Genomic DNA, 23380 nt, shown 5'->3' with positions numbered 1-23380 from the left:
CTTCATCTACGGTCTCTTAAGTCAGTTAGGTCAAAAGAGTTAGGCCCTCACTACTGGGGAGCAATGGAGCCTCACATACTTGAATGCACCATTGAGCATCGTGCACTTGGATGGGCCCTTCTGCTTTAAGGCCGGTGCCTGCACACACGTCCAGTGATTTCTACCTGCATAGATGAGGCTGCCCCCCTGACCTGTGCTTCAGTCTCGAACAAGAGCACTGCTCTCATCCTCCGCCCCACCATGACTCACCTGTTGGCCTGCAGCTCCTGTAAGGATTCCTCCAGCTCTGCTTTAGGGAGGTGCAGCAATAAAGTGTTTACGGTCTCGTCGCAGCTCCAGAAGTGGTCCAGGAGCAGCTGCAACAGACACAGCAGCCCCTTGTTGCTATGCACCCTGATGGCCAATGTCTGAGTTTGCACAGAGCTCCAGACAAGGCTGGCAAAGCCTTCCACCTCCTGGCGCACCGCCTGGTCCTCATCTTGCAAGAGCTGGAGGCCCACGCCAATCACTCTGCCAAAATAAGAAGATATAATGACAATGGAGGGTGGTAAGTCAACATCCCAAAATTCTGCTGTTGCTTCCAATCAAGGAATCAGATGCACACACATGCAAAGACCTCACCTAGTAAGTCCTCTTCTAGATATGAAGCTCTTTTTCAGTCCTACCATCTGCAGTGATGGTGTCCTCGCACTCACATATCCATTGCACTCTCAAGACTCTGCAAGGGCAGGCATTCCAGCATCATGACAGCACACTAAGAGATATTCTAGCTTCAAGAAAAAGCTGGATCAAAGATCAGAGAGGTGCCTCCATGCCCCAGCATCTGGCACAGGCCATGATCCTATTACTAGGCAGGGGGAAGGACCACAAACACAGGCCCGGGAAGAGCACCCTCATCATGGGCAGGCAGGAACCAGGACCCCGACTGTAAGAGGAAGAGGTGTGGCGCAGCGGATAGGGTGTCTGACTACGGACCACAGGGTTCACGGTTCGATCCCTGGCGCCGGCAGCAGGTTAGTTCAGCACCATGTGACTCCGGGCAATAGCTGCCTTACTCTTCCAGACGGTCCCCTGCGCCGGGACACCTCTGCGGAGGTAGCTGTGCGCTTTACAAATGCTGGTATTTATTTAAGTAGAGGATGGGCACCCAAACCACAGTCAGGGACAGGGAACTCTACTGCACTCAGGGACCGGGAGACCTCCCAAAGGTCCGACCCACCACGAGCACCATAGAACTGGGACACCAGCTAATGTGATAGACTGTCCCAGTGACCAGGGATGAAGCTAGACCCAGAGACAGCTGCCCCAATGAGAGGCCGCAACTGTCACCCTAACAAAGGGCCTGATTTAGATCTTGGCGGACGGGTTACTCCGTCACAACGGTGACCGATATCTCCTCTGCCGAAATATAAATCCCATAGGATATAATTGTATTTATTTTTAGGCGGACGGGACATCCGTCACCGTTCTGAAGGAGTAACCCGTCCACCAAGATCAATATCAGGCCCTCAGTGAAGAAACTAATACCTTTGCCAGTGACAAATGACTAAGATACAGGAGACAGCCCATCACCCGGCCATCAGCACAGACCACAACACTGCAGAGGACAGACACTCGGACTCTGACCCAGACAGACTATGACCCTGACCCAGTACATGTGGAGAGGCAGTGAGTCGCCGCCATCAGCTGGGAGTGGCTATCCAGCTGCGGGAGAGACTCTGCCCTTGGCCGTGAAAGACAGAATGGCTCCGATCATCAGTAGGTAGTAACCCAGGTCACTGAACTGATGAAGATCCCCCGGCCACTGGTTGACGTTGTAAAATAGTTAGAGGCAAAGTCTCAGTCCCAAAGTACTGGCCGAGGCTATGACTTCACAGTGCAGAACCTGCAGCTGGATTGTATCACTGAAAACTGTGACATGCACACTACATATAACACCAACACCTACATCCACTTTACTTCACAGCAACCCACCACTCACACACTCATTACACCACAGCACTAACCATTGCAGCATGCACACCCACAGTAAAACACAGCAATTACACAGAGACCAATGCACGAGTTCAGGATTTACAAACAACACTGGAGACTAGCCTTTGGGCCTGCATTATATTGCAGCGCAGCACTTACTTTACAGCCAGCGATTGGAGGGAAGGAAGTGCTGTGGTCAGCGCTCTATGAACCACATTTGCGCCAACCAACCCGAGTGCCTGCGCTGCAGCAAGTCGCAGCACCTCAGAGGTCATCGGATCAGAACATGCAGTGAGTGCCCCACACCAGCGATCCAGGAGTGTGGGATCTTCCAGGTGTGACCTGCAACAGGGAAAGAAAGAAGAGTGTGGATGGTACCCTGATACACCCCAAAAAAGTCACATCTGGTATATCCCATAGTCCTTGCAGTTTGATGAATCTGAACCTCTGACAGAGAGATAACCCAGACATATGCAAGGACCCGGCAGGCCGCAGGTTCGAATCCCATCAGGGCCCACTCACAAGAAGGAGGCTGTTTTGAGGACATCTGCCAAGAGCCTAAGATGCCAAACATTAGAATGAACTTATTGAGTGTGTGAACATAAAAGATCCTCATTGGGGCTCTTGAGACAGGAGAACGAGTGGGTTTAAAGGGAGAGCAGCTAGCTGAATCTAGTGGCCACAGAACATTTCTTGACAACTGGGCGGTGGTCCTGCGCCAGTGCTGGTTGGACTGAAAACTTCCAGAGCTGAGAGAGCTGGTCATGAAGACCTTGGGTTTCAGAAAGAATTGTGGTGGAGACAACAGACAATCCAGGAGAACTGCTAGAAGGATCAGACCACAAATACTCAAAGAATAGGAACTCCAGGAACAAGGGTCCAGGCCAAGGGTTCAGGCAAACACTAGTAAGGGGTTCTGGGACAAACCTGGGGGTGCTCCCTTCTGGAATGCATCAGATCCAAAGGTGTGTGTGTGAGTAACACAAGCAGGCCTAACAAAGGGGAGGAAATGCGTTACTTACCTGTAACAGCAGTTATCCAGTATTGGTGTCTTTCATAGATTCACATGCCTAAATCATTCCCCGTCGCCGAGACGGGAGCCTCCGGTACATAAAAAAGTAATGTCCTAAGGACATACATAGAGAATATAGGCCGAAGGGCCTCCCCTTTTGGGGCCTTTCCACGTCCTTATGTAAAAGGACCGAACTCTCATCGTTAGCCAATCAGCTCCGACCTCCTTCTAGAACCTTCCCGGGAGGAGCCTCCGTCCCTCAGATTTTCGTACGCACCCAGCTAGGGTGTCGCAATGTAGACCTAGAGGTACGTGAGTCCTTACCGGGGAGGCGGGAGGGTTGCATGTGAATCTATGAAAGACACCAATACTGGATAACTGCTGTTACAGGTAAGTAACGCATTTCTTATCCAGTATTTGGGTGTCTTTCATAGATTCACATGCCTGAATCAGAGTAGCCAGCAGTTATACATGCATAGTGGTAAGGCACATTCTCACATCTAGTAGGCCTGCATAAAGTACAGACAACCTGAGAGAAAACATGGTAATATATAGTCATGCATATAGCAGAGAAAACCATGAAGAATGTGCATACCTGGATGGCGGGACGAGGTAAGGCTCACCTTATTGGAAGAGATGGCGCAGCACCGCTTGTCCCACTGCAGCGTCCTTCTGCAGTTCGATGTCCAGGCAGTAGTGCTTGGAAAAGGTATGCGGGGACTTCCATGTCGCCGCTCGGCAGATGTCCAGGATCGTCACTCCAGCGAAGAGCGCCGCTGACGTTGACATCGCTCTGGTCGAGTGGGCAGCCACTCGGTCTGTCAAAGGCCGTCCGGCCTGATCATGGCAGAAAGCAATTGCTGAAGAAATCCAGCGTGAGATGCTCTGTTTTGTCAAGGGCAACCCCATGCGCGGGTTGCTGTAGGCTACAAAGAGTTGAGAAGACTTCCTGACGTCTTTGGTCCTGTCCAAGTAGAATTTGAGACACCTTTTAAGGTCCAGGGAATGCAGCGCCCTTTCCGCTGCCGTGGAAGGGTCCGGAAAGAACGACTTGAGGACAATTGGTTCGTTCAGATGAAAGTCTGACGGCACTTTAGGAATGAATTTAGGGTTGGGCCTGAGTACCACTCGGTCGTGCCTGAATTGGAGATACGGTTCCTGAATGGACAGCGCCTGAAGTTCGCTGACCCTTCTGGCCGACGTCAGGGCTAGCAGGAGAGCCGTTTTCCAGGAAAGATGCTTGAGCGAGGCCCGGTGTATGGGCTCGAATGGGTGTTTCATTAATTGGTTTAGCACCAGGTTCAACTGCCAGGTTGGAGGAACTTTCCGAGGCCTCGGAAAGGATCTGTAAAGTCCTTTCAGAAATTGCTTTACCAGTCGACTGGACCAGAGGGAGGGTCCCGACGGGGTCCTGGTGAACCTAGAAATCGCAGCCAGATGAACCTTAATGGAGGCGTGAGCCAGTCCCGATTGAGCCAGGTGCAGTAGGTACGGTAGCAGCTGTACTGGGGTGACCCGGAGCGGGTGTAAGTCTTGTTCCGAACACCACACGCAGAACCTCTTCCACTTCAGCGAGTAGGTCTTGGTCGTGCTGCTCGCTCTCGCTTTGGCCAGTACTGCCCTGCAGTCCTGCGGTATGTCTAGCTCCCCGAACTCACGGTGCTCAGGAGCCAAGCCGATAAGTTGAGCGAACGGAGGTTCGGGTGGTGTACCTGGCCTCCGGACATTGTCAAGAGGTTCGGGAGTTGTCGCAGGTGAATCGGGGGCCTGATGGATAGGCGAAGTAGATCCGAGAACCAATGTTGTCTCGGCCAGTACGGAGCAATCAGTATCAGCGTGCACGGTTCCGTCCTCATCTTCCGGAGGAGCCTCGGTATCATCGGGAACGGCGGAAAAGCGTACGCAAACACGCTGGACCAGCCGATGGAAAAAGCATTTCCCAGCGACCCCCGTTGGGGATGCCAGCTTGCGTAGCTTCGGCATTTGGTGTTCACTGCCGTCGCGAAGAGATCGATCCTCGGGGTGCCCCATTGTGAGAAGACGTGGGCCACCGTGTCGCCGTTGAGCTCCCATTCGTGGGAGAGAGAGGTCTGCCTGCTGAGGGCGTCCGCGATAGTGTTGTCCTTCCCTGGAACGTACTCCGCCTTGAGGGAGAGGCCGTGCGCCACCAACCAGTTCCAGATTTTTTGCGATTCTCGTGAGAGAGAGAGAGATCGCGTTCCCCCTTGTTTGTTCAGGTAGTGCATCGTCGTGGTGTTGTCTGTTTTGACGAGCACAGGGGAAGAGCCGATGCGTGGCAGGAAGGCCTGTAGAGCCAGGTACACTGCCCTCAGTTCCAGGAGGTTGATGTGTAGTTGTGTCTCCTGGGCGTCCCATTTGCCGCTGACTCGAAGGTCTAACAGTACTGCGCCCCAGCCTTCCAGTGAGGCATCGGTCGTGATGACCAGTGGTGCCGGCGGCAGGAGGAACGGCAATCCGGCCGTCAGGTGCGTCCTGTTTCTCCACCACAGCAGGGCCTTTATGATGGCCGGTGTGATTGTGAGAATGTCGTCGAATGAGCCTGAACACTGTTTCCATTGTCTCGCCAACGCTTCCTGTAGGGGGCGCATGCGGAGCCTGCAGTGCGGTACGAGGAGAATGCATGAAGACATCATCCCTAGCAAGGAGGTGAACGTCCGGACCTTGATGCGAGGCTTCTTGGCCACCGCCGCGGCCAGAGACAGTACTTTGCAGATCCTGTCCTCTGAGGGGAAAGCCTTCGCACGCTCCGTGTCCAGGGTCGCCCCTAGGAAGGTGATCCTCGTTGACGGAGTAGTGCATGATTTTTTGAGGTTGATCGTCAGACCCAGCTGTTGGAAAAGAGCGCTGCAGGCGTTGAAGGAAGCCAGCGCGTCCTCCGGGGAAGGAGCCTTCACCAGCCAGTCGTCCAGGTAGGGGAACACCTGGTGACCCCTTTGTCGCAGGAAGGCTGCCACGGGCGCCAAGCACTTTGTGAAGATACGTGGGGCAGATTTGAGGCCAAACGGCAAGACCTTGAACTGGTAATGTCTGCCCGCTATTTCGAACCTTAGGTATTTCCTGTGCCTGACGAGGATGGGGATATGGTAGTAGGCGTCCTGTAAGTCCAGGGAGACCATCGAGTCGCCTCTTTCCAGTGCTCCTAGGATCTCCTGGATTGTGACCATCCGGAAGGATTGACTCCGTAGGAAGGCGTTGAGCGCCCGGAGGTCTAAGATCGGCCTCCATTTGTCCCCTTTCTGTTGGACCAGGAAGAAGTGGGAATAAAAACCCTTCCCTTTCTGGGACTTCGGGACCCTTTCGATGGCTCCTTTGACCAACATGGCAGAGACTTCCTGGAGAAGGAGGTGCAGGTGTCTGTGAGCACGCTTCAGCGGAGGGGTGTTGGGAGGGGTGTTGACCAGTTCGAGGGAATGTCCAAATTGAATTATTTGTAGTACCCACCGATCCGTAGTGATTTGTCGCCAATTGTGGAGGAAGTGGGTCAGTTTTCCCCCAATTCGAAAGGATTGAGACGGTGGTGGGACTGGCTGGAGTAAGTGGTCACTGGCGGCCGCCAGCGCCCTTCTTGGCGGATTTGCCTCTGAAGGACGATCTCCCATAGGATGACTGTCGGGACTGTTGTTTCTGCTGGGGCTGGTTCCTGTTGCCGTAGGAATAGGACGACCGATTTTGGTAGGAACCTCTGTAGGAGTACTGACCTCTGGAGCGGCCTCCCCGAAAGGATTGGTTCCGGGACTGGAGGGAGCCCAGAGCCCTCGCCGTGTCGGTGTCTTTTTTGATGGCCTGGAGTGCCTCGTCTATCTTCTCCCCAAAGAGGAATTGACCATCGAACGGCATATCCAGCACCTTAGATTGGACCTCCTGCCGAAAAGACGTCGCCTTGAGCCAGCCCTGACGGCGGAGCACGGCAGCCCCGGCCAACTGGCGGAATCCCGTCATGGCTGCGTCGATGGCGCAGTCGATGATTTCAGCCGCGGAGTTTTGTCCTTCCGCCAGAAGAGCTTTCACCTCGTCCTGGACCGTGGCCGGCAGGCCTTGCAGGTAGGGAGCTATGTCTTCCCATAGCTGGCGGTTGTAGCGGCCCAGGAGGGCGATGGAGTTTGCCACCTTGATGGACATGGCGGATGTGGTGGAGAACCTCTTGCCTATGGTGTCCAGCTTCCTTCCTTCCTTGTCCGGGGGCGCGGACAGCGGCGAGGAGGGGTTTCGGGATTGTTTTTGGGCCGCCTGAGTGACAACCGAGTCCGGTTTGGGGTGGCCGGTCAGGCAGGCAGGTGCGGAGTTCGGGGCCTTATATTTTTTGTCTAGGCGCGGAACCACCGCCGGCACCGAGGCAGGCGTGAGCATCAGCTTCTTGCCCTGTTCCCATAGAAAGTCTATAAGAGGAATAGACTTGGTCGATTTCTGTGTGTGCTCCTTGAAATCATGGAGGAAGCATTCCGTTTCCGCGGATTCCACCGCCATGTGAAACCTCCTTGCAGCTCTGTCCACCAGTTTGTGGAAACCTCCCACGTCCGCCGCTTCAGAGTGGCGCGGTCTCGGGGATGCCGGGGTAGACGAATGGTGTGATGACGCAGCATCGGCATCGTCGTCTCTGTGGTCCGAGGCGACGTCTTGCACCTCGCCTTCCTCTAAGTCTGTGTCATCCTCCTCGCTTTCCGATGAGTCCTCCGCCTGTGTTTGCGGTCGGAGTTGGCTCCGAGGACGGGCCGGGGGAGCGGAAGGGTGCGAGGCCGACGGTTGCGCTTGGGTGACCGGTACCTGGGCACCGCTGTCTGCGTCCGGGAACCTTTGTTTATAGTCCTGCACCAGGGATTTCAAATCGTTGACCAGAGACAGTGGCAAACAGATCATCGGGGTGTTCACCGTGTCGACGGTCAGGGAGCTGCCTTGATACATCACTCCGTCCCGGATCTCTTGGACGTCCTGGTGTTCTTCGTGAACCTCCTGTTCTTCGTCCGACTCCTCACTTTGTAGTGTGTCCTGTTCTTCTTCGGGTGCCAACTCCACCGTTGGGCGAACCGAGGGCGTTGGAATCGAGTGAATAGAGACTTCGACCAATCTCGATTCTTTCCAAGATGGCGCCGGGGTCTCTTCCGACGACGTGCGTGAAGATGGCGCTCCCGCCATGTGTGTTGGTGATTTGGGCACCTCCGTCAGGGTTAATGGTACCACGTTTTGCGGGGATAAGGGTTTCGCCGCCTTACTGATGGTAGGGTCGTGGACTTGAGATATCTTTGTCGAAGGTGTGGTTTTTGAACTTGACTTCGACTGTTTAGGAGACGAACTTGATTTCGACGTCTTGGGTGACGAGCCTTCGGTATGAGGTGTTTTCGGCGAAGGCGTACCTGAAGATTTAGACCTCTTAGGTGACGAAGAGGCGGCCTTCGTATTGGATGAAGGTTTCAGAGGAATGGTCGAGGAGACCGGTGCGCCTGAGGACGCAGTGGTGGTCGTCGTGGTCGCCGCGGAGGGCGATGAGGCCGTAGTAGTCAACACAGTGGTCGTGACTGAGGTGGTCCGCTTAGTAGATGGAGCGGGCTTCTTGAACCTCTGGCCATCCTTAACAGACACGGAGGAGGTGGTGGAGCGTGCCTCCGAAGGCTTCCTGTGCGCCTTCTTAGGAGGAGTGTCTGTTTCTCCAGGGGACTGCACCCTGGGTCTCTTCTTGGAGACTTTGGAGGTCGCGGAGACACTACCCTCGGAAGATTCCAGAGTGTCTCGGACCTTAAGCCTGTCGAGCCATTCGCGAAGGCGAGTTTCCCTTTCCTTAACCGTCTTCTTTGGGAAGGCTCTACACACCCTACACTTGTCAGTGACGTGGTCAGGGTACAGGCAATATAAGCACAGGTCGTGCTTGTCCTCCGCTTGAATCCGCTGCTTGCCGCAGGAGGAGCAGGCCCTTAGGAGGGCTTTCTTCTGTGAGTCCGCCATGGACGAAGTTTTCTTATTAGATTCCGACATGTAGTCGATGCTAGGATGAAATCCTTTTCGTACAAAGTGAACTTCGGCGAAGTTTGAGACTTCGAATTTTGGAAACCTGAAGAGCTCAGGTTGGAGACTCCCTAGCACAACGTGCGGTAGAAAATCTGAGGGACGGAGGCTCCTCCCGGGAAGGTTCTAGAAGGAGGTCGGAGCTGATTGGCTAACGATGAGAGTTCGGTCCTTTTACATAAGGACGTGGAAAGGCCCCAAAAGGGGAGGCCCTTCGGCCTATATTCTCTATGTATGTCCTTAGGACATTACTTTTTTATGTACCGGAGGCTCCCGTCTCGGCGACGGGGAATGATTTAGGCATGTGAATCTATGAAAGACACCCAAATACTGGATAAAGTAATGTTACCCTTCCCAGAGAGGACTCCTGCACAGAGTATCCTGGAGGTCCAGGTTTGTGGCAGATGGAGTGAAAAGTGTTGTTTTATGGCTGAGATGGCCCAAGAGCGGGAAGGATGTGCTGCAATGAGATAGGTATATTGACTGCATTTGACAGGGCCACAGACCTCGGGGAGTTCTAGTGAAGCAAATCCTAAAACTAGACCAATAAGTCCCACATCAGGAAAAAGGACAACGCAAGAGAGACTTGCAACACAGGCACTGAACTTTTCAGATGCTCTGGAATTATCAGCTGGATGATCTTAGCAGTGAATGAGCAGAAGCTGAATACAGAACAGGTTCCCTACAAAAAGACTCCTGAGGGAACAAAAGAAGATAAGGTCCTGGTTCTGACATAAAGAATCAAAGCCCTAGGGTTGGCACAATCAGTGGGGAGAAAGTCTTGGGAAAGGGACAAACACCAATGATACTGCACCTACTGGTACTTATCTCACGTAGGATGATGTGCCCACGATGTACGAAAACCATGTGCTGGCTTTGAAAGGAAATGTAAAACTTTCATCTAGACAAACCAATCTCTAGAAGAGAAAACTTCATCCTGCAAGCTCCTACGTGAGGCTAGTCAAAGTAACTTCTTCAGTGAACATTTATTCAACCTTTTATTGTTTACTACTACCCTGTATGCCTACTACTATTATTGAGTATACCTTGTGAAGTGATGTCTGTTAAACTATTGTAAAGTCCTCAGAAACCCCAAGTCAACTTTGCGCAATAGAAAACTCTAAAAATAAATACACTATGTGAGATAAGCCATGGAGGCTGGTTCAGTGAGTGGCTGGATCCTTTCCTGTAGTCTCAGGAGTGAACCCTATGAGATATAGGAGAAGCATAGAAGTCAGGATGGTTTTGGTGCTCCAGAAACCCAACGTCTTTAATCCAACGTCCAGGCTCCTCCGGCCCCTAAGTAGTTGTAAGGATTAATCCAATCAGAAGAAGGTAGAAAGGAGGAGTTTTTTCGGGAACAAATACATCATCGACCGCTAAGCTCACTCTCCCTCCTGGTCACCTGTCATCATAAGATTCACACGATTCTATCATCCCATGCGGAACAGGAAGGGGCTGGGGTACACCAACAGAGGCGAAGAAAAATGCTTAGTTAAAATATAAGACCAATATAATAAAGCGATACCTATATATTAAAACAGTTGCCAATCGAAGGGTTGATAAACTGCAGGATGATTTGGAAAGTGCGCCCCATTGTTGGAGGATATGTGGACGGGCATTGATGGGGGTAGTGAGCGGGGGTCGCATTTACAGGGCACTGAACATTCGGACACAGAGGCAGCAGACAGAGGACAGTAGGGGGTGGAGTGGCTCACTCCTGAGGGACCAGTGGGGTGCAGATGGGTGATGAGAGTGGGGGTGAAGGGGCCATAAGTTGTATAAGCTGGGGAGCTCTTGTATACCAGGCTGTGCACTAATGATGCAAATGGTGAAACACTTGCCGGGGAAAGGGGTGATACTGAGGGGTGGAAAAGGAACGTTTGAATCCTTATGGCTCCAGTGGAACTGCGGATGAGGTGCACGCGGAGCAACTGTAACAACATTGCTTGCTTTCTGTGTTATGGTTGTATTGTAAATGTGAAGTTGAGCTTTGTTGTCTTGTATAACCATGTCAGCGGGCTCGTTATGAAAATAACCAATAAAAATAAGAAAAAAAAATACTTATACTTAGTTGCTCAGGCTCTGCTTTTCATTTCAATATTGCGCGTAACAACAGTCTGCTCTTTTAATCATGCCAACGTGCCCTCTTTCTACGATCAGGAGAAGCTCTGGAGCTCCTGCTCCCCTCTTTTGTACTCCTTTGAAATTGGCTGGACTCTGGTGCGGGGATCTCAGGGGGCTGGAAGTGAAATTACTGCAGGTATCTCTGGCTATGACAAGTTCCCGCCCATCCAGCCCCCTGGAATGGGGATTATTGTTTGGACCCCGAGTTACCTCATGCTTTACTAGGCAGTTTTTCATCATTTTGTTGGAAAAAATATTGACATGTACTGTCTTCACTGAGCTGTCAGAAAGGGTGTATGAGCTGGTGGTGGGCTTAAAGGGGGTGGATGTGATGTCAGGTGTCCGGGGTGAGCATTGTTTACTCCCCAGAGCGCTGCAGAGGGCAGACAGGGGCTGTCCAATGCTGCAGCCCACAGCATTAGACCCAGGATGGTGCGGTGGGGCCAGAGTTATCAGGTCTGGAGTTTTAAGAAGTAATATTTCAGGGCCCGGACACACTTGCAGTGGCGACTTTGGTTATTTCACCTAGAGGTATCGCTCCGGAGGGAAATAAACCAATTTGTAATGTGGGCCTTTGTGTATTGTTAAGGGAGCCTGATCCATACACAAACTACCAAAGTCAGAACTTTGCTGATAATGTGGGCAAAGGGTGGTAGGAAGGTGGTATCATGCAAATATTACAAAATTCGAGGTGAAGTTAGATTTCGGCAATCATGTCCTCACAGGCACAAAACATGCTCTGGAAGAGGCTTGGTAGCGATGCACGTAACAATACTGTGTCACCAATGTAGTCATGTTTTGGGTGTTTTTGAAGATAGAAGGATTATGTTACTTACCCGGTAACCATCTTTTCTTGGCATGTAGTGCTGTAGATTCATATGCTTTGCAATCTCCTGCCATCTAGTGCTGGGTCTGGATGTGTGCAAGTTGATTTTCTTCAAAGATATCAAAGAAGTCTTTCGAGTCACGCAGTAAAGTGACTCCTCCTCCTGATGATAATGCACATGGGCATCAACTACATCGTTCGATTGTTTCCCCGCAGGTGGGTGATAATGGAGTATAAGAAGGTATCAGTAAAGAGATGTCCATGCAAAAGAAAAAAGTTTAAAATGAACTGCAACGGCCACAGGTGTCCTGGGAGGAGAGTGGATGCATGTAATATTACAGCACTACAGGCCAGATGCACAAAAATGCAATTTTGCATTTTCTAAATAGCGACTCCTTAGAAATCGCTATTTAGGAAATACAAAATGATATGTATGAAACATCTGATTTCATAATAGCAATTGGAAATTGCAAATAGGAAATCCCATGCCATTTGCTCCAAGGGGCCCGTTTACCAAAATAGCGATTTCCTATTAGGAACTCAATACTTTGGAAATGCTAAACCAAGGATGGCTATAGGCATAAGGCCCCAGTGATGCACTCCAATAATAGTGGTGCACATGTAGAGCATACATATGCCATGCTCTAGGGATATGTGTGCGCTCTATCGCATTTCAAAACAAGCATCACTGGGTGCTTTATTTTTAAATTGCACAGGATTACCATCGACTTGGAGTCAATGGTAATTGCATTTCCTAAAAGCTCAATTCGCATTCAGGAAATGCTGTGTGCATGTGCATCGGAATTGCAAATAGGTAATCCCTATTGGAGATTTCTTATTAAGGAGATCACAAATTGCGATTTCTACGGGTAAGAAATCACAATTTGCAACCGCTTCAAGGCCCTTGTGCATATGAAAAACCCATTTAGCATTTCTTAACGGCCATAATAGAGATTTGGTCAGTTAAGAAATGCTAAATGGCTTCGTGCATCTGACCCTATATGGCAATTACAGATGCTAACAGGGTAAATGAATCTGTTAGAGGCATGTGTGGCTGTAGATGCACATCACATGGGTTGCAAAGATTGTAGAGCAGCGCCCTCCAAAAGCTGTGGCTAGGGGGCGTGGCCAAGATGGCGGGGTGAGCGGACGCTTCTTCCCGCAGCTCCTCCGGCCCGGCTAGGCTCGAGCCCTTTTTCTTCAGCTTCTCTCCCCCCGCTGATGCTCAGCGGCTGAGAGGAGTGTGGCGGAGACCCTGGTGCACGCATTGATGCTACTTTGGCCCTGATCGCTCCGGTGGGAGCACCTCAAAAGACCGATTGATCTCGAGACGACGGAGCGCCTGGGAGGCGGAGCAGATCGGAGTGCTGTCCATTCGCCTCAGCTGGGCCTAGTGCTGAAAGTAGGCGACCTGGTGTGGAGACTGCCCCGGCGCTCGACGGAGGTCGAAAGGAAGCTATCGGCTGGGGGGCCCACTGCACGGAGGCCCCCGAGTGCCCCCGAGAGCGTGCCGCGGTGCTTGGACTTGAAGCGTTGGCCCCCCCCCATGGCGGGGACCCCGGTCCCGGGGTTGGAGGACGATCGACTTGAGATCGGGGCCAGATTTACCAACTCTTCTAAATAACCGGGTGGCCCCGGTGGTAGAACTTTCCCGATTGCCTGGCTTCTGGAGTGGCCCCGGTGGCATCGCCGGGCTCGGGTGATCTGCTTGGCCCCACCCGACCGCCACTTTGTCTCCGTGGGGACGGTGTCGAGGGCCTCCGCCGGAGTCTCTTGGAAGCAGTTTCCTGCACCCTCCACCTCTGTACAGCTACCCCCCTTCGGCGGAGTGCACTGGCCGGGGTCCCCCCAGTACGGGTCCTGGCTGATATCTCGATTGGGTGCCTACGGCTTGTTGGGACTGGACTGACCCGCCATTTTGTCGTCTGTGACGCAGATCCCCGGTTTCGACGGGAGCTCCTCATAGCGGGTCCTTGCTAGTTGTTGGACGATCCCCGGAGGGGTCGGGCCCGTGCCCATTCTTCGGCTGAGAGCGCCCAGGATGTCTGGAAGAGGTGGTTCGAGGAAGGGGGACCGCACCCTGCCGGATATGCTTGGCAGGGCCCAGCAACAGCGGGACAGAGCGCAGCCGTCGCCGGGGTCCTCTCGGGCCTCGGCGGACGCGCCCGGGGGAGAACCCCCTGTCACGAGATCTTTCATGGAAGAACTGTTCAGCTCACTTAAGGAGGACTTCCAGACGCTGAAGCGGGAGTGGCCAGTGAAGTCCGTGAGGTCCGCAGAGAGGTGGAGGGCCTCGGTGAACGGGTTGAGACGGTGGAGACGGCGGCCCAACGCCGGGACGACGAGATCGTCCATTTACAACAGGACGTTCTCCGTCTCCGGGAGCAATGCGTTGAACTCCAGGCCCACTCCGAGGACCTGGAGAACAGGTCAAGGAGGAATAACATTCGAGTACGGGGTGTACCGTCTGCGGACGAAGGGGCTGACCTGGTGGGCTATTTGCAGGACTTGTTCCGGGAGATCCTGGGAGAGGCCGCGGACTTTCCTATCCGCATTGATCGAGCCCACAGGGTTGGCCGACAGCGTCAGTCATCGGCGCCCCCGCCGGACATTTTAGCTTTCCTGCCTGACTTCCCTCTGAAGGAACGCATCATGTCTGAGGCCCGCAGGAAACAACCACTGACTTTCCGAGAGAGGCCTGTGGCACTCTACCAGGATTTGTCCGCCATCACGCTGCAGAAGCGCAGGTCCTTCAGGATTGCTACCGACTTCTTGCGCGAACATGAGACACCGTACTCCTGGGGGCACCCCTTCCGCTTGATTTTTTGCTGGAACGGAGTGCTTCATCAGCTATGCTCCTTGCAAGACATCTGCGGTGTCCTGGGGCTCACGGCTACAGAGGAGGATGGAGCGACGCCGACCTGGAGGCGCTCGGAGAGAGGGGGTCGACGGAGATCGGCGAGACGACGATCGGCGGCGAGCGCTGGACGTCCTGATTCACCTACCATCAGGGCGGACATGGCTAGTGCCCTGAGAGAAGCGGCCAGGGACTCGGCCGACTCCAACGGCGTGGCCTTGACGGCCTAGATTCACTCCGGGGGGGAGATGGACATAGCTTCTTCTTCGATGCCAGGTTTGGGGCTGGGGGGGTCGGGGGGGAGCGGGAGGGAGTGAGTGGCCGGACGTCCACTTTCACTACTTACTACAGACTTGTCCGTTTTGGGGCTTGACTGAGACAATGGGTTGTTCGAGTTGGCATTTTCCTGGTTACCACTGGTTTGTTTGGGGTGGGGTTGGGTGTTGTTCTAGAGTTGGGAACGTCCCGTCCGATGTTGTCCGTGCCCACGCTTGGCCTATTTTGGCCTGTCCCGCGCTGCTGCCCCGCGCCCCCCCCCACCCTCCCCCCTCTGGTCCCCTACCCGCGGCATAGCGTTCCTGGTCCCTGGGAGACATGTCGTCCCTGAAGGTGGCGACCCTTAATGTTAAGGGCCTGAATAATCCTGTCAAGCGCAGGGCGATTTTGTCTCTGCTAGAGGGGACGCAGGCTGACATCTGCCTCCTGCAGGATACCCACTTATTGCCCCGTGACTGCCATAGATTGCGCTCTGCTAAGTTCCTCACTCAGCTTTTCTCCTCTGCGGCGACCAAAACCACGGGAGTGGCCATTCTCATAGCGAGCTCCTTCAGGGGGGAGGTGCTGTACAAATATGCTGAACAGAAGGGGAGGTTTCTGGCATACCGCCTCCGCCTGGGGGGCATATCGTTTACAGTTGGTTCTGTCTATAGCCCGAATGACCACCAGGAACGCTTCTTGGACTCAGTACTGGTGGATGTCACTGCCTCTCCAGATCGACATGTTATTCTAGGGGGTGACCTTAATATCGTCTTTGACTCAACATTGGATAGGTCGGCACAGCGGTTTCCGCAGACTGGAGAATTTTCCCAGGCTGCGAAGGCCCGGATCGCGGACATGGATTTACACGACCTTTGGCGCTCAATGCACCCTACAGATAGGGACTACTCCTATTTCTCGCATTCGCACCGAACCTAGGCGCGGTTGGACTATCTTTTGGTTAGTGGGCCGATGCGCGCCGCTGCTACGGTGGCGGACGTTGGGGTCCTGACTCTGTCTGATCATGCGCCGGTTGTTGGTGCGTTTGCGTGGCCGGCGGCCTCCCCCTCTCGGGGGGTGTGGCGCCTTAGGGACACCCTTCTGCACAAGAAAACCGTGGTGAAACATATCGAGGAGGTCATAAAGGACTACCAGACACATAATAGTAATTCGGACACTTCACTAGCGACACAGTGGGCTGCATTGAAGGCGGTTCTTAGGGGGGAGTTCATCTCCATCTCCTCGGCGGAAAATAGGGAGCGGCAACGGAAGAGGGATGAGCTGACTACTCAGGTTCGGGAGCTCGAGCAGGTCCACCGCCGTACGGGCGCCCCGAGGGTTTGGAGGCAGCTGAAGGCAGCAAGGAAGCTCCTGTCGGCGCTGGACCTGGACAGGGCGGAATACGCTGCGTTACGTTTGAAGCATGCCTTTTATACAGGGGGGGACAGATGCGGCAAGCTCCTGGCGCATAGGCTCCGAGTTGCGCAGCAGCGTAACGTCGTGAAGGAACTTTTGGGCACGGACGGGGTGGCCGTTTCCGGGGATGCGGAGGTGGCGGAAACCTTCTGCAGTTTCTACGAGGCGCTGTACGCTGGGGAGCCCTCCTCACCGCGGGAAACCTAGAATATCTAGAGTCGGTGGCCCTTCCGGCGCTGGACCCCGCTCAGGCGGAATATCTTGAGCTTGATATTCAAGTTGAGTAGGTGATTTCCGCTATAGCTAGACTTAAGCACGGGAAGGCCCCGGGTCCGGACGGTTAAACGTCCCTGTTTTATAAAACCTTTTGCCCGGTTGTGGCCCCTGTCCTAGCTCGGCTATTTAACTCCTTCTCCGACCCGGGAGCCATCCCGCCGGACCTCCTAAGGGCGACGGTTTCGGTGATTCCGAAACCCGGGAAGGACCGGGCCTTATGTGGCTCGTATAGGCCCATTTCGCTCCTGAATGTCGACCTCAAGCTGTACACGGGGATTTTAGCGTCCAGGCTGTCCCTGCACCTCCCCGGTCTGGTTGAGGCGGACCAGGCTGGTTTTGTACCCGGCAGGCAAACTGTCGACAACACCAAGCGGGTGACGCACATTTTGGAGAAGGCCTCGCGGATCCCGGGTGAGCGGATGTTGCTTGCGGTGGACGCTGAGAAGGCCTTCGATAGGGTTCATTGGCCGTACCTCGAGCTGGTTCTCAGGAAACTGGGAATCGGTGATAAATTTCGCTCGATGGTTTTCAACTGCTATAAGTATCCTTCAGCGTCGGTACGAGTCAACGGGTGCAGCTCCCGCAGTTTTGCAATCGAGCGCGGCACGAGGCAGGGGTGGCCCCTCTCTCCGCTCCTCTTTGCTCTCTACATGGAGCCGTTCGCCCAAAGGATCCGACACAACCCGGATGCTATCGGGATCAAGATGGGACAGTATGTCCATACGGTCAGTCTCTATGCGGACGATGTCCTGCTGACCCTGGATGACCCCAGGAGGTCCCTACCCGCCTGCATCCACGAGTTGGATGCCTTTTCACGCGTGGCCGGCTTCAAAATGAACATGAGCAAGTCGGTGGCTTTAGATGTGTCCTTGGCTACGGACACTAGGCAGGACCTTCAGCGACTCTTCCCCATGCAGTGGTCATCGTCACTAGTGCCATACTTAGGGATTCTGCTGGCGCCCACGTTGCCAGCGATGGTGACGGCCAATTACGCTTCTCTCAGTAAAAAGATCAAGGAGGAACTCGGCCGCTGGAGTAAGGGCCTGCTCTCCTGGCTAGGCAGGATCGCGGCGGTCAAAATGACGGTACTGCCCCAGATACTATATCTTTTCCCAGCTTTACCTCTCCAGCCTCCAGTGGGCTGGATCAGACAAACGCAGGCTGACATCTCTCGCTTTGTCTGGCAGGGTCGCAAGCCCCGAATGAAGAGGGTTCTCTCTACACTTGCCCCGGAAGCGGGGGCCTGGGCATTCCGGACCTCCGTAAATACTTTCAAGCGGCACAGCTATGATACCTTGTGGAGTGGAGCAGGTGGGAGTCCGATAAGCAGTGGCTCTTTCAGGATCAAGCGGTCGCGGGCCGCACTCTCCAGGAGGTTCCGTTCTTACGCCGTGCTCACCGCCCCCCCCCCCAACCTTTACGCTTCCTTCGTTACGAGGGTTCCCTTGAGGGTGTGGGACGCGGTCTGAGAGGTCCGGGACCTCACCTCGTTCCCTTCACCATTTACGCCCATTGTGGATAATCCTGACTTCTCCCCGGGAATGGAGCCAGGCGCTTTCTCCCATTGGAGGACTTCGGGCTGCCGAGCGCTCTTTCAGATCTATGGGCCGGAGGGAGTGGTTCCCTTTCGGCAGCTTCAGCAGGAGTTCGGCCTGTCGGAGTTGGACAGACTACGTTACATGCAGGTCCGACACTGGGCCCTCCAGCCTCAGGTGCGAGACGCCGCTGACCGTCAAATAACACAGTATGAGCGGTGGCTGGTGACCCGTACGTCTGATGCTAAATTGATTATTGACCTTTATAAGCACTTACAGCCTCCTCCGTTTCACTATTATAACCCGGGGAGGGAACGATGGCACAGGGAACTGGGCAGGACGCTTAGCCACAAAGAGTGGGACCAGATTGCACACCGGGCACGACACTCTGCGTACCATACTGGTCTCACTGAGACATTTACCAAGGTGTCCACGTACTGGTACTACACTCCAGAGAGACTGAATGAGATGAATAGGCACATTGATAAGGGGTGCTGGAGAGGTTGCGGGCAGGTGGGGACCCTCTCACATATTCTCTGGGATTGTCCCTTGCTGGCCGCCTATTGGAAGGAAGTTCTCGATGAGGTGGATGAGCACTTTGAAATTGAGCTGCCGCGCTTCCCGGTGTATGTATTGCTGGGCCTCCCTAATGGCCTAATGTACCCACTGAAGTCCCGCAGGGGCAGGCAAATTGCGATCGCGCTGGGGTCTGCGGTTCAGAATATCCTCATCCACTGGCGCACTACCACAATCCCCTCCATCACGGGTTGGCTACACAGACTCTGGCATGTGTTGGGAATGGAAAAACTGTCGCTTACGGTGGCGGGGGAGATAGATTAATTTGATGAGCTGTGGCAACCCTTCCGGGCGCTGTTAACTACCGAATTTAGGGAGCTCACCTGCCCGAGATACCTCAGGCTTCTGAGGCTGACACCGCCGGTGATTCCGGCAGACTAGGTAGAGTGGGGGGCTGGTTTCTGGAGGGGGGGGATGCGGCTGGGGGGCAGGTAATATTGATAGTGGCTCATTGGACGGTGGTGTTGGGGGGAGTTGGGGTGTTGTTGTTTTTTTAATTTTTTGGGGAGGGGGTTCTAGGGGGGGTGGGCTGGGCTCTTTTGTGCCAATTTCATTGTCTTCTCTGATCAGACTTGGGGTGCTGGATATACGCAGAGTGAAGATATGGCTTGTATTTCATTTTTCGCTTGCTGCTGCTTCTCCTCTTGTTTAGAGAACTGTTCCACGATCGCACTCCTGACATTATGATTCTTTCTTTTTTGTACTGTATGTGACCCTAACCCCTACCCCCTTTCCCCGTGTTCTTTTGTCTTAATAAAAATGCTTTAAACCCAAAAGCTGTGGCTAGCTTGGGAGTGTAGCAGTTGTTTGGAAAAGTGAAGCAGCACTGCACTACATTAGCTTGTTGGCGTGCCAGAACATCCACACAATAGTGTTTTGTGAAAGTGTTTGGTGTTGACCATGTAGCTGCCTTACGAATGTCAGCTATTGGAATATTTCCTAGGAAAGCCATGGACACTCCTATTTTACAAGTACAGTGTGCTCTAGGCGGTGTAGGTAAAGTCCTTTTAGTTTTAACAAAACATGTTTGAATACATTATCCATCTAGAAATCCCTGATTTAGAGATGAGATTTGCTTTGTGAGGGAGTGAAAAAGCAACAAAGGATTGTTTGGTTCTACGGAAAAAGGTGGTTCGTCAATGTAATACATTAGAGCTCTCTTAACATTCAGTGTATGAAGAGCTCTTTCCGCAACTGAGTCTGGTTGAGGAAAGAAAACAGGTAACTCAACTGATTGGTTAGGGTGGAAAGGACAAACCACCTTTTGAAGGAATTTTGGGGAAGGAATTTTGGGTTGGTGCGAAGGACCTCTCAATCCCGGTTTAGTTTGAAGAAAGGTTCCTCCACCGCAGAGAGTGAAAAATGCTTCTGTCCTTCAGTACTAGATTCTCCAACTGACCCAGTGACTGGGACTGACCACTGTTGTGCTAGACATTCTTTCAGCGGACACATGTGCAGTTGTGCATGTGGCACGATGGCAATGTGTGAGGCCATCCTGCCAAACAGATACATAAATGTTCTGACTGTTAGCTGTTGATTGGCGTAAAATTATGGTAGCAGGGTTTGAAAATGGTGAATCCTTGCTGCATTGGGACAGGCTAATCCCATCTGTGTGTTGAGAATAGCCCCCAGATACGAAGATGGGATTTTTGTACGTTGATGGTGAACCCTAGTTGATGGAGCAGGTCTATGGTGACCCGAGTGTATTGGTGGCATAGAGGAATGGTACTAGCTTTGATAAGCCAGTCGTCCAGATATGGGAAAACATGGCTGTTTTGTCTGTTTAGATGTGTTGCTACCGCTGCTAAGAATTTAGTGAACACGCAGGGTGCAGTAGTCTGTAGGACTTGGAACCGATAATGTTTGCCAGGTATGACAAACCTGAGGTATTTGCGGTGTGCTGGATGGATTGGGATGTGAAAGTAGGCATCCTTTAAGTCTAGTGCCTAAATAAAATCGCCTTGCTGGAGAAATGGGATAACATCTTGAAGGGTGACCATATGCAAATGCTCTGACAGGATGTAATGATTTAGGCCTCAGATCTAAAATGGGCCATTGTGAGCCGTCCTCTTTGGGATTGAGAAAGTACAGGGAGCATACCCCTGACCCCTGATGTTGAAAAGGGATGGGTTATATAGCTACTTTGAGCAAGAGAGCTTGAACTTCCTTTTAGAGCAGTGCTTGATTTTCTAGAGAGAGTTTGTGAGTGTGAGGTGGAATTGTTGGTGGTGTGGTAATGAGCTCCAGACAATAATCATAGTTGACATTGTCCAACATCAACTGATCCGATGTTATGGATCGCCAGGTGGAGATAAACTGTTGTAATGGACCCAGACAGATGTTAAATGATCGAGAAGAAGAGTCACTGCTTTAAGATGGGTGCGGCACCCCATGAGGCGGCACCTCTGCCACGTCCTTGGGAGTTGTGACTCCTGTAAGTGCCCATGTAATAGCCTTGTGAAAGAGAGCTTTGACTTTGTGGACAAAATGAGGAAGAAGAGGCATTACAAGATGTTGCTTTGGAACCTGCCCTGTACCAGGAGCAGCAAAAGGAACCAGACAGAGTGGGTGTTTGGCGTGTACCCATCGACAAAGCAACCTCTGTATCCTTCTTCATCTTTTCTAATGCTGGGTCCACTTGTGGGCAAAACAGGCGTTCTTTATCCAAGAGGACATTTAAGAGTGTTTGCTTTTGGAATGAGAGGTATGCAGCTAAGAATGTCTACGTAGCAATACATGGTATTAATCCCCTGGCAGCTGTATCTGCGGAATCTACGGCACACCTAATGGAACTATTAGAAATTAGTTTGCCCTCCGCAACACGTTCCCGTGCCTTTTTCCTAAGCTCCTCTGTGAAGTACTGAAGGAGTTCCAGTGGGCACGATCATGTCTGGCTAAAAAGCCTGGTGTATCTGCAAGCCAGCAGTGATTGACGGATTGCACTGCTACTCGCTTCCTGGAAGCATAAATGAGCTTAGGCTTCTTAACAGGAGGCTGAGCGTCAGCTATTGCTTGTGAATTAGCTCATTTAAGAGCATTGGGCACAACCAAAAAAATCAAGGGGAAGTTGCCCTCGGATGTAAATAGGGTCTGAGGGTGCAGCCTTGTATTTTTTTGTCGGCCCTAGGAGTAATAATGCAAGCTCTCGCAAGTCTTTGAAGATGTCATCAGTGTGACGTATCATTCCTTTTAACATTGGGAGGGACTGGGTAGCCCTATGTGTGCTGAATAGTATTTCAAATAGGACATCCTACTCTGTATGTTCTTCATGGAGGGGACCCTGGGGGTACACTGCAGCTCTGATGATGAGCTCTTAATATGAGGTGGTTTTATCAGGAGTCGAGGATTTGACATGGTACGATATCTGTGTCCCCTTAAGGGTCAATGGCATAGTCAGGCCATGGATCCTGGGATTGTGGTGCATCATACGAATCATCACCCCGCAAGCCCACCTGTGAAGGAATGTGGGGTTCTCTGTGCTGCAGAGTAATATCTAGGGGATTGCTCTGAGAATGAGGTGGAGAGGATGTAGGTGGTGGAATGAAGGGAGGAGAAGGAGGTAGTGGTGGGGGTGAAGTTGATGGAGGAGGGTGCAAGGGACTAATAACCTTGTCTGTTTTCCTCTTTTTTATAGGTAATATTAAGTCTATGGCTTCTCCAGGGGAAAGCTAGCACTTTGATGAGGTGGCGCCAACACCACAGTGTTGGTTAAAATATGGCCAGTCAGAAGCTGTAGATGCAATTGTTTCTGGCGTGGATCGAGCCTTTCCTGCATCGTCTGAAGGATTGGTTTCACTGGAGTACGGGCACTGATATTGATGTCGGCTTAAACGTTTTCAGTGCCGAAAGTGGTTTCAGTACTGAAGTGCATGGTGCCAAAGTGGTCGGATCTGAAGAGGAAGAGGGTTAGCTCGGTGTGGAAGCGGATGGCTTTGGTGCTTTCGGTGTCGAGCCTGAGGGCTGGGCATCCGGAGCAGGAGTTCGGGGCCGACCATGGCCTGCTGGCAGTGGTGGCCTGGAGCCTTATGTTTGGCCGCAACCAAATGATTTTGGGTAGCAGGACGGTTACATTAGTCATCACAGTAAGTCGATCCGATTGAAGTTCCTGCAAGTGGAGGGCGATTTCTACATCGGAGCCGGAGTCTTCTATGGAAAACATCTCTTCCTTGGTCTTAGAAGCCTGATTGAGTTCTTCCTCCTGGACATACTGTAGAACGAAGATGTCGGGCGTTTTGTCAACCTCCGGATGCAGAATCTCGCAGCAACGTGCCCTTCGGCCCGCAAGTTTTTCTTTGATTGGCAGGCCTCACAGTGTTCTTCCCTGGGATAGCGAGACAAGCACAGGTTGCAGACCTGATGGAGGTCGTTCTGCAGGAACTTAACATGGCACCTCGGGCAGAAATGGAATGGTGTGTGTTCCATTAGCAGGGCATTCTACGATGAAGTCAAAGAGATATAAGATAGGCCCGGAAGAGCGAGGCCTGAAGGTCATGGTCAGAGCTCATTGATCC

General features: G+C 52.6%; 1 protein-coding gene across 1 annotated transcript in view; it reads right to left on the bottom strand.

Moving 5' to 3' along the window:
- LOC147678984 (tRNA (32-2'-O)-methyltransferase regulator THADA-like) overlaps positions 1-23380 on the bottom strand; it is a 291162-nt gene that overhangs the window by 16384 nt on the left and 251398 nt on the right. Inside the window, exons 28-29 of the mRNA XM_086942707.1 lie at positions 2134-2316; positions 250-510 (exon numbers count right to left, since the gene is read on the bottom strand). Of these exons, the coding sequence (XP_086798833.1) occupies positions 250-510; positions 2134-2316 (444 nt within the window). The remainder of the gene's footprint in view (positions 1-249; positions 511-2133; positions 2317-23380) is intronic.

Source organism: Lissotriton vulgaris, chromosome 11 (genome assembly GCF_964263255.1).
Source record: "Lissotriton vulgaris chromosome 11, aLisVul1.2, whole genome shotgun sequence".
NCBI classification, from domain to species: Eukaryota; Metazoa; Chordata; class Amphibia; order Caudata; family Salamandridae; genus Lissotriton; species Lissotriton vulgaris.
This window is presented reverse-complemented; position numbering and strand designations above follow the sequence as displayed.